Here is a 17,460-nt window from a genome sequence, read left to right as displayed (position 1 = left end):
TCCAATACTCATGATGTTTCCATAATACTAAAAATATTTTCACCGGCAACTCCAAATTGGATATTGTCGTAGTATTTAAATTATGACTCGATCAGTGTGTGATCTTCCTATTACGTTCTCTCTTGTACACGATATGTGTACATAATTATTTCGGGGAAACGAGTTGTTTGCTGATGACAAACATATAAAAAATCGGCTAAATACTGAAATTAAATAGAAAATATAACGACCCCTCTCGAACGTAATAGAAAGATATATATTTTATGATAATAATGTACAATCATGATTACATAGAAATTACTTACAAAGTACTATTCACTGAAAATGTGCTTAAGGTCGTGCTCGTAGAGTGCGATAAGTAACATAATTCCAAGGCCTGTTATCAATCCTAAACCCTGCAAGATACTTTGCCATCGTGAGCCATGTTCCGCGGAATGACTTGATGATAACTCTGGTATCTAGAAAAATATATTTGTAAATGCGGTTTTTTTCTCTCTTTTATTACAATTGCTCAAGTTGGCACAGGAAGTTGTCACAAGATGTCAGAAACTAACCATATCCACCAATGCTATGTATATAAATATTCCAGCAGCAGCCGCAAATACCCAACTAGTCGCAGCAGGAGCACTTCCCAACAGGACCCCGGCTATCATGCCAAAAAAACAGAGCACCGAGGACAACAAGTTATAAAAAACTGCCTGTTTGGCACTCATTCCCGCTTTTAGCAGCACCGCAAAATCGCCTGTGCAATATCATTTACGCAATATAATTAAACGTCTCCATTGTTTGTTTCGTTATTATGTTTGCAATAAAAGTACTCTATCATAGTTTATAAAACATTACCAAGCTCATGAGGCAACTCGTGACAAAAGACTGCGATAGCGGTTGAAAATCCACCCGCGATGTTAGCTGAGAAAGCAGCACCGATCGCCATTCCGTCCGTGAAATTATGTAAACCGTCTCCCATTACTACCATCCAAGCCACGCTAGACATGGATTCCGGCGCAGAATGTACATGTCCTGAAATACAAAAACAGTTACACCGTTTACGAGTGGGATCATTTACGGTATTTCTAATATTTCATGAACTTTGCTATAATACTATATCTGACAAACAAAAATCTAAATTCAATTCGTTCAGAGACTAGGATTTTGGGAAAGTTTTTATAAGTAACTCGTGTTGCTATTATTCGTTATATATTTAAAAAAATAATTTTTTAATTAACTTGTTAAAATAATTCGTTACCGTTACTCAAGAAATTTCAAGTTGTTACAATTTTCATTAATTTTTTCCACCAAGTTTTAAGGTTCCGGAGTAGTCGTCTTTGTTTAATGATGTCAGAATCGAGAAAACGCATGCAAAAATTTTTTGCGTTATACTTTCAAATAAAAAAATATATCCACAAAATGACATTTGTGATCAATAAACTTGTAAAATTGGACAAACACTTTTCTTTCACTCGAACAATCAATAAGTAGTAGCAAAATTAGCAATCTGAAAAATTAAAATAAGGAAGTTCCATTCTTTCAGACGATAAAATAAGAAACATTGATTATATTAAATTCAGTGGAAATTAAAAGCCGATAAATCGGCTTCCCGTCCTCTAGAGGATCCTTCGATTCGCTCCTATCTGTACGTACATGTGCAAAGTAATGATACAAATAACGATTATATTCGTTACTGTTAATCGAAGAAATGTATCGTTATCGTTACTAACGATGAGAATTATTAACACTAAGTGGTCAAGAGAGAAAAAGTAATTTATACCAACATTGGCGTTACAGATAACGCGTTTTTTGTAATGCCGTTTGCTCCCCAATCCTGCTGCTTTATCTAACAAACACAAAAGTCACAACTTATTGGGGCTGAAAAACATTTGCAAGACGAACCATGCGAGTGACTGTGTCCGTGATGCTTGGTTTCATGCTCGCGTATGATGACTGTGTAGCTTTCCGATTCGTTTAGCGATACATCGGCGCCGTCCGCATTCTTCTTAGAATTATTTACAATTGAGTCGTCCAATCTCCAATCCTCTTTTGGCTTCTTCTCTGTATCGCTGGTTACGATTTTAGTGGCGGAATTACAGTTGGACGTCAATGGTTTCTCCTCCTCGATAATAGGAGGCCTCTCGTGATGATTAATTTGACGATTATGGTGGTTATCTAAATACATTTCTATATTGATTATGTTGGAATTTTTATCGCGCTATTGGAAAGAAAAAAAAATGAGACACTGAAGTAACCCAGATTTATGTTTTTTTTAGAATGTGACAATTCATAAACGTTCGTCTATAAGCGATGATAATAAATGTCATTATTTTGGGATGATTGGGCTCATTTATACAGATAATTTGATACACGTATATCGCAATAAAGATAATTTAAGGCTACCTCTTATATATATATATATATATATAGAGGACAGATATCTCAGTTTGCTGCATATTTTACAGGTTTACAAAATTATGTTTTTTTAGGAATATATATATATATATATATATCACGTAGAATTGCAAAATCATTCCAAAAATAACGATACATTTCTCATACAACCGTGACAGTTGAGATTGGCTGAAAACCATTATTGTTTATTTTTTTCTCTGACATCATACAGTCAATATGGTTGTTAGAGATAGCCGAGCCTTAAGATTTCGGAGTAGTCGACTGTCCTTGTTTTAATGACGTCACAAGCGAGAAGACATATGCCAAGATTTTTTGCGTTACTTTCCAATATGAAGATGTATCCACAGAATGACATTTGTGATCAATTCAGCACATTTGTAAAATTGGACAACCGGCGTAAAACACGACCATTAACCGGCGCATAAAGAGAGTGTTACCTTGAGTCTCATTGGCGATCTCGCCATAGCAGTACGGATACGACGAATATTTGTGTTTGCATAGCTTCTCGCCGACAACGTTGCTGTTTGGACCATCGCTTTCCCTCATTACTCGCACTCGTGTAGGCAGCTACGGTTTTGCCTCGTCAATTTAAAGCGTCATCACGGCGAGTATTACGCGTGGTTCTTTGCTCACCTTGTTACGACGTTGCCGATGTTTTCGCCACTCGGCCAACATTGTTAATGCTTTCTCGGTGAAGAAGAACAGCACAAAACCCATCATCGCGACTAGTCCTTTCCACATGTTCACGTTATGCTGCGCCTCATAATCGATTAATAGCGAGTTGCTCCTATGATGGTGCTCGTCTTCGTGCTCATGATGCTCATCGTGTTCGTGATGATGAGGCGACATCATCGCCTGGATGCGTAAAAGAAATAATCACACACACGTTAAAATGTTTCTCCGATTCGCGAAGGAGCAAGATTTTCCCTAAAGAAAACAAAAAACTTACATGTGGCAACAGATGGATAAAGGCATCACCGGTTAAAGTACCTACGGCCAGGGCGACTAGAAACTGTAGCACATGATTGTAATAGGTCTTTCCCATAATTGGAATTACCGCTACGCCGAGGAGCCCGCTAAGACTAATTATGACAATACTAATTGTAGAATAGAGCCAGACTGAAATCAGTGAAAGTAACGATTGGTACAGATTTTCCTTTTTTTCTTTTTGAAAAGGTTATCGCTGTCCTTTGGGACAAAATTAATTACTCGTACCTTGCATGGTATTGCGCGTTGAGTCCTCTGTGGTGTAAAATTTATCGACCGTCACCTGTTCATGATTATCGGACTTGTAATTTTGAAACACTCGTATGCAGCCGTTTCTCTCCGAGCTGGATTCGGCCGCCAATTGATGCACGAGAGCTGGACACACACGCTCGAAAAGCCAGCCGGGCAATATTGTGATGTTATCACTGATAGTAGAGTCCTGAGCGACAATTCGCAACAACTCTTGGATATTTAAACACTGAAATTACAGTGACATTATTATCGTCAAACACCAATACTTCGCAATCATATATTATCGTAGCCTTTTGACCAAAGTATTTTATAATAATTATATTAATACGGTATAAAAATAGAAGTATTTCAAAATTTTTCCTAATGAAATTCCAAAGGTTGAAAAGTAAAAACTTAGAGTGACTTAGAATGATAGTTACTCAAAATCGAATGACATTTCTCTCATATACAGGATGTATCCGCTTTCCGATAATTGCATTAATATCGTTGCTTACCACACAGTGTGCGGCCAGGATTTTTTTCCGGTGTGTAAACAAGGAAATGTGACGTTTTAGTCCGAAAAAAAAAAGGAATTAGTCGTCACTATAATACAACTGAAATTTAGTTACCAGATCTGCTTGTTAGTTTAACTAAGATTCAGTTATATCATATGGGCAGCTAATTTATCTGTGCGAACTAGTTTTTAGCTGTGAGAGCTAATTCTTTTACAACGTGCAAATATGAGCGATTTCTAATAAAAGATTATTCAACCATGAATCCTTTGAACCAAACTTTTCATTCAAAATCGGACATTTCATATTTAATGACCTAATATTATGCCAGTAGCGTATTTCACTATTATTGGAACAAATGCGGTCTAATCGATTGAAACGTTCATTCGTGTCAGATCAAGAATCTAAGTTCGAATGAAACGTTCACTTTTGTGATTCCGAATGGTAGTACTTTCACTATTGCTTCAAATGAATTTCTCTTACCCTTTCTTTGCCACTTTTATCCGCATCTTGTAGGCCTTTATTTCGAAAATCCTTATCACTATCTGTAACGTGTAAAAATGAATATACGTGATCAGTTTATCGAGTTCTTTTCGATTATATCGTTAATTATATAATAACGACATTTTTTTACGGAGGAAATAGATTACTATATAAAATTCATATATCATATAAATTAACATGTTCGGTACTACGCGTCACACACGTGCAACGGAGCGATTCTCATGAGAGATCGATGTCGCGTATGTGTAACAGCGATAATTTTTCATCCCATGTTCACATGAACCGATTAAGTTTGTTTTACATTATTACATAAAAAATGTAGAATATAGTGTGCAGTGAATAGTGATTTGTTAAACAAACATCAGTAGCAATCGTATAAAACTGGCGAATTCGTTGATGTACGGTTATATCTTCTTACATTTTTCTATTACAATGGCCAGGCATTATATTTATATTAGCGTCTGCTCGAACGCGAAAAATTTCCCTGAGAATTCTTTGATTCATTTCCAGGCAATTTGTTAAAAATTCCAGGTAAAATGAAAATATTTTTAAATGTATCTTGTAAATGAATTTGACCTCCAAACTACTTTCGTTTGACGCCTCCATCTAAGGTCAAATTTTTTAATCAAAATATGTCCCTCTGGATACCATAAAACCTCGTAAAAACAGAATTTCGATATTTCGCAGGATTCCAGAGAAATCCAACTGCGCTAATTAAAATGGGATACCCTGTATACACAGAATGTTAATAAATTCGCTTATGAATTATATAACGCTATTCCTCATTATTATTAATTAAAATTAAAATTAGTTAAAAATCAGAATGGAAAAATTCTGAATTATTTTTCCTATGATTCTTAACACTTTCACAACCGCTGACACCAATGTGGTGTCATGGGCAGGCCAGTCGTTGTATGCCGGTGACACTCATGTGGTGTCATTGGTAGGCCAGTCGTTATTTGCCGGTGACACTCACGTGGTACCATTGATAGGCCAGTCGCTATTTGCCGGTGACTCCCACGTGGTACCAGTGGCAAGCCACTTGCAAAACTTTTCTTAGCACGTCATAATAATGTTAATTGTTTCATGAATTTACGTAAAGTTTTTTCTTCCAAAATATTGCCGGCTACTGGCGACGTTTCACTGCGCTAACATGCGGTTGTGAAAGTGTTAATGAAGAAATTATTATTCAATAAAAAAAAATTTGGTCAACCACACAATATTTGTCTACAAATAACGCGATAATATAGCTTGCAGACAAAAATGTCCATTTAAAATTATCTGTTTTCCAATAAAATTTCTTATAAGAATTTTCTAATTTTTTCAGGCACAAACAAATTCTCTAGGAATTCCAGGTTTTCCAGTTTTTTTCCAAATAATAAACACTGTATATGTGACTCACTATGTGCCCAACCATCACAATCGGATGATGGGTTTCTGAGACTCAAATAGGAGAAAAATTTCTTTATGATTTTTCTTTATGATTTTAAGATTCCAAATAAAAAATGTCCGAAGTATATAAATTATCGTTTACAATTATCATCGATTACAGAGAAATCAACGATAATTACAAACACTAATTTCTAAGTGATTGTTTTTCATTACCTAATTGATTCTTACGTATACTTCTATCGACACCATCATCTTCCAATATAGACTCGTCGTTCAGTAATCTTAATAGACCCAGTTTGCGAACGAGTGTTTCAAAACCGCCCATAGTTATGCTCTTTCCATCCCCGTAAGCCTCAAAAATCTTTTTCATGAAGTACCTCTCGTCTACAGCTACATCTCTTTTCAGTCTCGAGCTATTAATGGCACGAGAGTCTTCGTTGAATCGTTGAAACTTGTAATTTAATTCGGTCTGCGCGAGCCTCTTCAAGAGCTCCGTATCCCTCGAGTCGTTCTCAGTTGTCCATGACTGCTGCTGCATTCTAGTGTCCCGCGTTCTCCCACCGCCTTTAAAATTCTTCGCTATCTTCTTCCTAACGTAGGTATCGTTATCGCTCACTATTGCATCGACGTTTGCTCGAAGGTCACTATCATTATGATTATCGCTAATAACGAGTTGCGTGTCGTTGTATCGTACGGCGTTGCGCTTATTACTGCTACTGATATTATTCGATCTATCCCGCTTGTTGGAATATGCCGTCTCCGCCTTGCGTCTCTCCAACGTCCACAACAGTTGGCCCTGTGTGTCGAGATTCGAAGGGCTCCTGGAACCAGTCGAATTGTCCATCATCGTGTGCACTACCGAGACGTCCGTATGCGCCGAACAAGGAATGTGCGCAGCGCACAGCACGCACACCACACAGACAGTGACGATGTGATGCGACATGACGATCAGCCTCCTGAAAGTGGAACATATCTAATAAACATTGTTTATTGCAGCAATATAACATAAAAATAACATAATATAGCATAAGTTACTTATATAACTGCAACATATCATGTGTATAACAAATATAATGTTACATTGTTGATATACTAAATATTACTTCAATGTAACATTATTACTTCTATAATATATCATATTTTTCACATTGTGTAGAATTGATATAAAACCTTTTTTTTTTTAAATATGAGATAACATATACGAGATGTACATACAATATAAAATGTACATACAACTTAAAAATGTCTGAAAGATATCTTACAGACGCCTAAAAGATTTTTTATTTGTTTTAAATGTCTTCAAAGTGTCACTAAGATATATTTTAGACATTTGTTCTATCTGAGTGTACGACTTTCTTCACACGGCAACATCAAGTCAATTTAGTAACAACCATAGTTAGCGGTCTCTTATATTTAACTGAAGTATATTTTTAGATCTAAAATAATATACCAATCTGATCAAGAGTTCAACTAAGTACGGTTATTACTAAACCGGATTAACGTTACCATATAATTGTCCGTTATGTTGTAATAATTTAAAAATAATATTTTAATCATTTTTCTTCTTGATCTAGTGCTATAATATAGGCTAAAATATATTAATACATGTAATTTATTATATGTCACACACACACACACACACATATATATACGCATGTGCACACGTATGTATGTATACAAATATATATAGCAGCATATATATTTAATATGAAAAGAATAAAATCTTATATTTTACTATACATATTGTTTATTGTGTTATACTTTGAAGACATTTAATACAAATTGTTTATTATGTTTTCATAAATATTGCCAGTAGAAATATAAAAAAAATATTTTCTTTACATGTATTATATTTTATATATTAGACTAAGAAAAAAAAATTGTACCAATATTATATTACGAAGAGAAAGTGCAATAAATAAAAGTAAAATGCGTAAGTAAATATAATAAGTTACAATAAATTTTTCCTTTTTGTGTTTTTCTATTGTCTTTCATGTAAATGCTATATCAATATTACACATATGTACTTTCTAGCAATATAACAAAAAGGTTTTCTACCCATACAGCATCCAAGGGGCATCTTAAAAACGTTTCTACGTTTTAAGGATATTCACCAGGACATCTTTCGGAGAAAGTGTGCTATATGAGTAAATATATGTAGCCACAATATAACAATGTTATATTACATGTTATATTTATGAGTGAGAAATGACAAGAAACTAATATCTTACCGATAACATTTTTTGTAATATTACCTGTAACATTCAGTTATATTACAGTTATATAACATTTATATAACGGTGTTTACTGGGATACTCTTTTGAGAATGCACGACGTGAATATTTTGTATTTACGACCGAACGAGTTGCGCGATTCCGTCTCGGAATTGAAACTATGTGATTCCGGGGTTGTGGCGTGTTTTCTTATACTGCAACCGCATTTATTCGCACGAAAAACTCGACTAACTTTATGCTATTAGCGGCTCGACTGAACAGTAGGAACCATTTATCTATGTGTAGCGAGTTCCATGATAATAACGAGTATAAGTAGATAATATGACTCGAACGGTCAAATAATAATTGCGATAAGGACATTTTCATATTTTCTCGACTTCTTTGTATGACGACCATACGTGCCCGATGCATTTTGCGTGACATTCTTTTTTTGCGGCAGTTGTGTCATTTAAAAAATTTGAGATGCGATGAACACGCACACAACTGATCTTTGGCCTGTGATCATGTCAACTGTAATCGTCACTCGCGGAGAGACACGAGCATATTACCGTGCATCGTTTGAGGAACTACTCACTTGATGACTGTACTCACAAGCCACGAAAGCCTCATTATGATTATTTAAATTTTATTTAGCACCCACGTTTGTTTCGCGCACGTCGATGCAAATTTAAGCGCGCCTAGATAAGAAATGCACCTTTATAAATGACGAATCGGGCCATAACGAATATTTAGAAAATTGCTCGACCTCCCTCTACTTCCGTTCCGCTTCTGTGCCTCCGTGTCTCGCGTATTAGTGTGTGACCCATACGATAAAAATAAATTATTACAAGGTCGGTTAAAAAATCTCATAAGAATAAGGAGCAAATAAGAAGTGATCATAATAACAATAAGAAGAATCGTAAGAATAACAACCAATAACAAGCGTTTCTAATCGTCGCCTATGATCAAATATATAGCGCCTTTTTTCTCTTTCTTCAAAGACCATTTGACGTACGATGTATAACCTTCAAATTTGTTAAATTTTTGAGACGACACGAACTGTATTAATTATTATGGCGACTGAGCAATATTTTAATGAGTAAACAAGTCATTGTCTCAACAAGATAAAACGTGTCTTTGTTTTTCTTCGAAGACCAATATCTGACCTCTACGGTATTCAATTTACAAATTTGCCAAATTTTCGAGATGACACGTATTAATTATTAAAATCACTTAACAATATTTTAACGAGTAAACAAACAGATAAAACAAGCCTTTTCTCCATTTTCCTCGAGAACCAATGTTTGATTCCTTTAGTTTCCAATTTCCGAATTTGCTACATTTTCGAGATTACATGTATTGTATTAATCATAATAATTGAACAATCTTTTAATGAGCAAACAAATAGATAAAAGGCAGAACTTTACCTTTTCTTCGAAGGCAAACGTAAATCTATAAAAATACTGTTCTATGTATTATTGCTTGTTGTATTATATTTTTCCTAACGACAACTTTCATATCTACAATAAGCCTGTTTTTCGTAACGTAATGTTGCGGCAATTAATAAGAACATACTTAATGTAACTCGTGAACGAATGCAAACGTAGTAACAGTGACGAATCATTTTAATTGAACAAGAAGAGATACACTGACGCGATTGTGGTACAAATCAATTGACTTGTTAACGACTAAATTGAGTAGATCGGATATAAACTGAGAAAATAATCGGGGAACGATCTTCTCTTTGTGCGTAGGATGTGGTTATAAAATGTAAAGAAAAGTACTATCCAGAGCTCTAGCTTCCTTTTTAAAGTTCTACATTCCTGATTGGTTAAATAAATAGTTCTGTTCATTAAAGCAGAAAAAATCTGGATAAACTGAGATCTCGTACATGTTTCCCTGATATTTAATACAAGATTTCAAAAGATTTAGAGCTCTGCAAAAGTTCTAGGAAGAGTACTAGCAATAAACATAGCTTTTCTAACATTTAAATAATTTTTATCCTCCGAAGAATATCTTTGTAGGTACATAGGTGAGACTCGATTTACAGGAGTTCTTGGGATTCTAAAATATTTCTCGCGTAGTACTGAACATAACTAAGGTTGTGTTCGGGAATCCAACTCGTGTTTTCGTGATTTCAGTGGGAAAGTGGTAGGGGTGTGCCTTCGTGTGTCGACGGTTTCCGAACACTCCAGTATGACTTCCAGTAACGATAATGGACGAACACTGTGTATGAAATGTTAAAAAAAAATACTGTTTCAGATCTATGCAAAAGTCTTATTCTCAGTATATATTAAAGCATAATATGCGAGAAAATTGGAATTTTACAATTTCCGTTTATATGATTTCAATGCCGATGATTCATTTGAACACTTTTCACTACTCAATTCTCATAAGAACCAAGCATCGGGTGACTCATTACGGCTTCACGCCGTCTTTGTATCAATGTGATATTCTCTGACATTTTTTACTCATTGATAAAATTTACACATGAAGAGGTTATGACAGAAGTAACTAGATAATAACCCACCGACTCACATCGACTGCTTTTTCGTCGGGTGATTTGGTGGCGTACGGTGTTTCTCTCGGAGGATTTCCGAACGATGCGAATTACATTGAGTATTTTCGAACGGCTAGTATGCTAGTAGTGTGGATTTCCGAACGCAACCTAAGCAGATTCTACAGAGTTCTGGAAATAAATATCAACCAATATTTAAAAAAAAATGTTGACACCCGTGAAAGACGTATTTATGAATTTGTGAGACACTGGTTAATTTGCGAGAACTAGGAATTGTAAAATATTTCTCATATAGTTCTGAAAATATTTAAGCACATTATAAAGAATTCTGGCGTTAAATGTTATACAATATTTTTAAAATCATTTTTATAGTTCATTAAAGATGCATTTATGTAGGTAAGACACTGATCGATACTGGAGAGTATCTGTACATTCTAAAATATTTCTCGCATAGCTCTGAACATATATAAGCATTTTTCAAATAGGCATTGACGATGTTGCGTGATTTTTAAATAAATACTGCCTGAGAGTGGTGTACTCAGAGAGAATAGTGTGAGACGCTGGGCAAAAACGTTCTCGTTTGTACAAAATACATTTCGTATTGACCATATTTAAGCATTTTCCGAAAAATTCTAAGCATGTTGTACGATTTTAAAATAAATAAATACAGACCGAGAGCAATGTACTCAGAGAAAATAGTGTGAAACGCTAGCCGATAACTTGTAGTTCTCGTTTATATAAAATATTTTTCGTATGACCATGTTGAAGCAGTTTACGAAAAGTTGTAAGTAATGTTTAACGATCGCTCGAGTGGAATGCACTTTCCGGAAAAGTCAAGCTGTGAGACAATACTACCATATATATAAATCAAGCAACACAGTCGAACCAACACAAAATTTGTTAATTAATTTATACGTTTCGGAAATAAGCGAAATGAAATTGTTCCTTAAAATTTTAATTAACAAATGTCTCGTTTTGCAACTAAGCATCATAGCGACATATTGCCGACACGCATGTTCGTTTACAAAGCCAAAATTAACGATATTCTGTAATTCCGCTCAAATATTAAATTGAACGGCTGAAAGCGACGCTTGTAAGTGTGAGCGTTCAACGCACTCTGCAAATATCGCCTCCAATCGTACGATTGTGCAGAAAAAGTTACTATTTCGTAATAAAATAATAAATCTCGATGCTAAACTCTGATTGGAAAGAGAACCATCATCGGTTCTCATTTTTACGAAGCGTGAGCAATATGGCCCAATAATACGAAAATAAATACGTGACACACGATTCTGCGCTGCACATATTTACCGACTCATATCCGAGCAATTTGATGCCGGCCGGTTTGCCCTGCATGCATCTTTTTTTCGTTATCTGCCATAAAATATACACTTAACGAATGTCATACGGGAATATTTGCCGCGCGGTGCATCATAAATCTTTGTGTTTACATGCGAATTTTCTACGTCCAATCGAAGAGGAAGAACAGCGAACGACGAATTGAGCGCGGTTTAAGTCAACGTTCCGAGCGTCCAGTTCGTTCCATTTTTGTACTTTTTCGCGATTTTTCCTTGTCCTTCCTCTTTTTTCCTAAATTCAAGCACGCGCTTGCTCGATTGTTCTCATAAATATGTAACACTACGTTAAGGTGAGCGCGTGTTCACTGACTCACGACGACCGTCTCTGCCCGCGCCTCTATTCTTGCGCGAAAATTTACCTGTGATAATAAAAAACGGAATCATGCGGAAATTCCTAGGGAGAGCGAAAGATTTCCGCGAAGGCTTGCGTCGTACTCGCGGCCGGCGCTGAAATAGTCGCGCCACGCGGGATCACACAGTCGCTCCGTCAAAAATTGTATTTTTAACTTTCCAAAAATCGACAGACTATGAAAATGCGCGCAAGCGAGCGAGCGAGAGCGAGAGAGAAAGAGAGAGAGAAATTCATTTAACTTTGGTGTAGAAACCTTCCCCAATAGAACAAATTTTTAAAAGATCTCTTAACTCTTTCCGGGGTAACAAGATACTGCATGCTTATTACGACCGGAAAGAGTTAAAGATGTCTGGAAGATATCTAAAAAAAAAAATAGAACGCCTTTTTGATGTATTTAAGACATTTTTCAGATTTTTTTTGTGCCTGGGCCTATACAATGAAAAAGTACGTAAAATGAAATTAACTGAATCGCTATAGTATATACTAACGAAATCAGTAAAATAGTACATTATAATATAAAGATGAAAATATAATGCGAGTATTCATAAAAGTAAGAAGGGGAAAGACCAGTCGACAACCGCTGTCTACCACCCTTCTCTGCCCGCTAACGCCTCCATCCTCTGGTAACGTTTCGCGTTTCCGCATGCCGAAAGCGATGACAGAAATTAGAATTTAGGTTAGAAAGACAATCACTGCCAGCTCGCCCCGCGTGAGGCGGCGCGCGCGCGAGACCGCCAAGAGAAAATTTCTCGTGTCGCGGCCGCCGCGTTGCACCATAGACGACGATAAGGATGACGACGACGATCGAGCATGGCGACTAAGCACGCGTTTCAGTGGCATCGTTAAAAGGCGGCGATATACGCGATATAGTCGTAATTGGAACGCGCTCTCTCTCACCGGCTTAGCTCACGAAGTCGCCACGCGAGCAACAAGAATTGGGCGAGGAGCGACGTAGGCGGGTGCAACACCGGTGCGCGTCTCGTGCGTGCGTGCGTTCGTGCGTGCGTTCGTTCGTTCGTTCCCTTTCTCTCCGCTCTCTTCCTTCCCTGTCGTCGACCGGCGGCAGCTCTTCTCTCTTCCCACCTTGGCTCCTTCCGTCGTCCGTCAGTCTGTCTAACTGTCCGGCGAACTGGCTGGTCTCAGCTAGCTAACTAGCGCTCGGTAGCACGCCTGTGAATCGCAGCAGCACGCGCGAGCAACAAGTACACACTCTGAACGTAGCGGACGGAGTGACAAGGTTCGCGCATGGACTGCCGATAATGGACCCAGGTGGACTACCGCCTGGCTGTCTGACTGGCCAACCGCGATCGCGCGACGCAATGCTCGTCTAGCGCACGCATATGCACTTGTATTTGTGAGTATGCGCGGGTGAAAGGGGAAGAGAAATTCGTGGCGCGACAATGACACGACAGACCTAAGAATATGTATCTTTGCTCAGTCCTTTTAGAATCGCGATCTGCCAGTTTTACGGAGAATGTTATACTGTTTCTCTCCCTCTCTCTTCCTACGTATAACCGTTCTTGCAACGAGTATATTTGCTGACGTTGCAATCTGAAATCACAATTTAACCTGGCGAATGTCGCGAGTAGGACTTTTTTGCGTTTGCTCGATCCTCATATATAAGATTATTACGATTAAATTGCTCTTGGTTCTTAGTGAGAATGTTGTTCTCGCTCGCTCGTGCTAATCGCTTCCAATAAGCAAATAATTATGTGTGTACATGCATACTACGATATAATGTTGGGGGGAAATTTCGTTGCGAGAATTTATTGATTTTATCGCTGCTTGCGCACCATTTCTCTTTTCAGTTCCTGATAGACATGTTCCAATTATACTCAATATATATTAACTCTCCTGTTATATTCTTGAGGGATATGCTGAATATAAAGACGTACACTGAACAAACGTCCAGATTTATTTTATAAAGGACAAATTATACAGGATGGATTATGCTATGCTGCTGGCGTTGGACGCAATCCTTGGCCACAAATCTGCACATTCTTTCGCGACAGGTCCCGTAATAGCCGATCCTTTCATTTCACCTTTGTTGTTGACTATTACACCGGCATTGTCTTCGAAGTATATAAACACCCCATCCTTCCTACGGAATGGTTTCCGTTGTCGTATTACCACTGCAGGCATCACTGTAAACCACATCGATTATGTTATTTGAAATTCCTCGCTGAATAAGGTGAAGAAAGAATGGAATTTTGATGTACAAAAACAAGATTTACCCTTTTTCCTGAGCTCAGGCTTTCCCTTCTTCACAGTGGCTACGATCATATCACCGGAACCAGCAGCTGGCAAGCGATTCAGCCTGCCCTTGATTCCTTGCACTGCGATGACATACAAGTTTTTGGCACCTGGAAGAATATATGATCTGTTGTAGAAGTCAGAAAACAATTGTATTTGCTACATACAAAATAATGTCTCTGCGTGATTCTTTGGATTTTAGATACATATATACAATTAAAATTATATGTATGAATTAAAGTTGTATAAATTTCTTCTAACATAAATGTCTAAACAAAAAACAGTAATATTACAAACCCATGTACTACATATACACACAAGAAACTCTTAATATATGCAATAGTTATAAATAATAATACCATTTGTAACATATGAACATACCTGATTAGAATCTAAATCTCTTAAAAATCAGTTATGCACGTTCCAATCTATAGTTTAATGGAAATAATCAAGAGAGCAAAACACACATGAAAAAACACAAGATAATTAGAAAATATCGTGCTTGACGATCCTTCGAAATGATTCGCCATGTGCTTTATAGCACGGTTGTATTTTTTGAGGTTAAGTATCTTATTATTTAGACTTACCAGTATTATCTGCGCAATTAATCACCGCACCCACCGGGAGACCAAGGGATATCCTGAATTTGGCTCCAGCTGACCCACCACGTCCTAGAAAAACAATGTTAAACTGGCAGTATTAGCATAACCATACTTGTGTTGTAATCACCGTTAATACAATAACGTGTGATTTCGTGGGACAGGCCGAACGTATTACTTTCTTTTACATCGTTTCGTTCATAACTAATATAAAGTTTGCACATCGATTTCTTTGGATTTTTCTCAGATCTGAACACAACTTACCTCTCTTCGACATCTTGACTTTTTTGAAAGAGAGATGATCACGATGCACTTGCGCCGCTCAAGAACATCGACTAGGCGTCGCTGATATTTCTAGTCGTAAAGACGTAATCACACGGACGGTAGGATTGGACGAAAGCCCACATCAGTGATTGGCTAATTTAATATAAGACTTTTTTATTGGTGGTCCAGTGGAAAGACTCTAGGCACTGGCCGATGTGAATGGATATGTGCTATCGCACTGATGCAACCGATTGCTTAAATGTTAATTCAACCTCAATAATAAATCCTTATTTACAACCTTATTTTAAAACATAATGGCTTCTGCCCACAGGACGCGCTTGTCGCGCGGCGGAAGTTCGTGCGGTAGCCAATCAACATGCCGTTTTTTTGATAAGAACTAGTTTATTGATTATTGCGCGAACTTCCGCCGCGCGGCAAGTGTTGCCTGTGGACAGAAGCCATAAGATGTAAACATGAAAAGTGAAAATTCGACATGTTTTCAAATTAGAAAATTTACACGTTTCATGAATTCACGCTAGTGGAGAAGATTCGTGACCACCTGGGAGTTGATCATGAATTTTCTCCTGTAGCGTGAATTCGTAAAAAATATAAATTTTTTATTTGAGAACATGTGGAATTTTCATTTCTCGCGTTTCCGTTCTAGGGACAAATTACATGATCGACATCCAAGTCTACAATAAATGTTTTAATCCTTAAGAAATGGATCAATCATAGTTAATTATTCTCTTCACATTTGACTGTGATTGGTCAATTTCTTAAAGCTTAAAGCACCTATGTGTCGATCGACAATAGATATCTTAAGTCTTAAATCCTTAAGAAATTAACTAATCATACTTAATTATTCTCTTTACATTTGACCGTGATTGGTAAATTTCTTACGGCTTACGGCTTAAAAGACCTATTTGTAGATCGACACTATTGTAGGCCAAAACTTAGGTCGGTATTCATAGTCGGGTCTTATATTTAAAACTGCCTTAAGCTTATTTACAGATTTTTCGTAGCCAATAAAATAAGTCGTAGAGTATCAGAAGTTAAATAAGACTGACTTAAATATATGATCTGACTATGAATACCGGCAATAAAATTAATTACAAAAGTATGCATCCGCGGGCTTTCTCTCTAGAGGAACTGTCGATTTAGACGTTGCGAGCATATAATGGAATGCACCTTACGGGCAAGTGCCACTTAACAATAACGCAATAACGCGGCGTCATACTATCTTCAACATCCAGCAAGAAATAAAGATAAAATGACGCTCGCGTCGTTGCGAGCGTTAAGTGAAACCCGCCCTATATGTATATCCCCACCATTTATCTTTCGGTGCAGTTGTAGCTCCCGTCTAGCATTACTGGTTCAACCTTGACCAGCCTATTTGGCTGTCTTCCTTTGAGGAAGGCACAATATCACGAGAAAATGTCACGTAGAGCAATCAAAGCGATTAATTGGGCGGCACTCGCCGAAAGAGTTCCGGAGACGGAAAAAGCGGCGTTCGCTGCCTTCAAAGCTAAGTCTGATCAATATCTGCAAAGGTTAGTGCGAGCCAATTTCTCGTAATACATATCGTGCGTTAGCTGTGATTATATAATGTAATCGATTCTCTTGCTTTTCTTGCAAATTATGAATACGATGATTAAATATATGAAATACACATGAGACGATTTGTAAAATTGGCTTTTTCCAACGTGCTGCATCGTCAAAAGTCGCTAGAGATTTGCGTATATAATTCCCACTAGAATAATCTTACTATAATTTTGTTTCATTTTACACCTGTCAATATGTCAAGTGTGTATAATCTTTATATTTAATATACTTGCAATTATACATATACATATATATATATATATATATATATA

General features: G+C 36.9%; 3 protein-coding genes across 8 annotated transcripts in view; 1 reads left to right on the top strand and 2 right to left on the bottom strand.

Annotated features, from left to right (window-relative positions):
• Window positions 1–305: 305 nt before the first annotated feature.
• Window positions 306–14,251, bottom strand: LOC106747374 (zinc transporter ZIP14-like). Of its 6 annotated transcripts, none has more exons than XM_014624837.1 (13): window positions 13,368–14,251; window positions 12,072–12,134; window positions 10,773–10,931; window positions 6,243–6,985; window positions 4,617–4,678; window positions 3,619–3,868; window positions 3,353–3,522; window positions 3,037–3,258; window positions 2,841–2,970; window positions 1,891–2,163; window positions 844–1,020; window positions 555–742; window positions 306–458 (listed from the first exon to the last, which is right to left on the bottom strand). In XM_014624837.1, exons 4-13 carry the CDS (start codon window positions 6,970–6,972, stop codon window positions 312–314), a joined length of 2,349 nt encoding a protein of 782 aa, XP_014480323.1. In that variant the 5' UTR covers window positions 6,973–6,985; window positions 10,773–10,931; window positions 12,072–12,134; window positions 13,368–14,251; the 3' UTR covers window positions 306–311. The 6 variants fall into 6 exon arrangements, with proteins under 6 accessions (XP_014480323.1, XP_014480320.1, XP_014480321.1 ...); XM_014624834.1 differs by having other exon boundaries at window positions 10,781–10,931; XM_014624835.1 differs by lacking the exon at window positions 12,072–12,134 and having other exon boundaries at window positions 10,781–10,931.
• Window positions 14,252–14,354: 103 nt separating this feature from the next.
• Window positions 14,355–15,677, bottom strand: LOC106747376 (60S ribosomal protein L23). Its single transcript, XM_014624839.1, has 4 exons — window positions 15,587–15,677; window positions 15,311–15,394; window positions 14,705–14,833; window positions 14,355–14,614 (listed from the first exon to the last, which is right to left on the bottom strand). The coding sequence occupies exons 1-4, from the start codon at window positions 15,597–15,599 to the stop codon at window positions 14,418–14,420; spliced, it is 423 nt and encodes a 140-aa protein (XP_014480325.1). The 5' UTR covers window positions 15,600–15,677; the 3' UTR covers window positions 14,355–14,417.
• Window positions 15,678–16,923: 1,246 nt separating this feature from the next.
• Window positions 16,924–17,460, top strand: part of LOC106747380 (ATP synthase subunit d, mitochondrial) — a 1,759-nt gene continuing 1,222 nt past the window's right edge. Inside the window, exon 1 of the mRNA XM_014624847.1 lies at window positions 16,924–17,136. Coding sequence (XP_014480333.1) covers window positions 17,021–17,136 — 116 coding nt within the window. The 5' untranslated portion in view covers window positions 16,924–17,020. The remainder of the gene's footprint in view (window positions 17,137–17,460) is intronic.

Source organism: Dinoponera quadriceps, unplaced genomic scaffold, assembly GCF_001313825.1.
Source record: "Dinoponera quadriceps isolate SergipeBrazil2010 unplaced genomic scaffold, ASM131382v1 scaffold1831, whole genome shotgun sequence".
Classification (NCBI taxonomy): Eukaryota; Metazoa; Arthropoda; class Insecta; order Hymenoptera; family Formicidae; genus Dinoponera; species Dinoponera quadriceps.
This window is presented reverse-complemented; position numbering and strand designations above follow the sequence as displayed.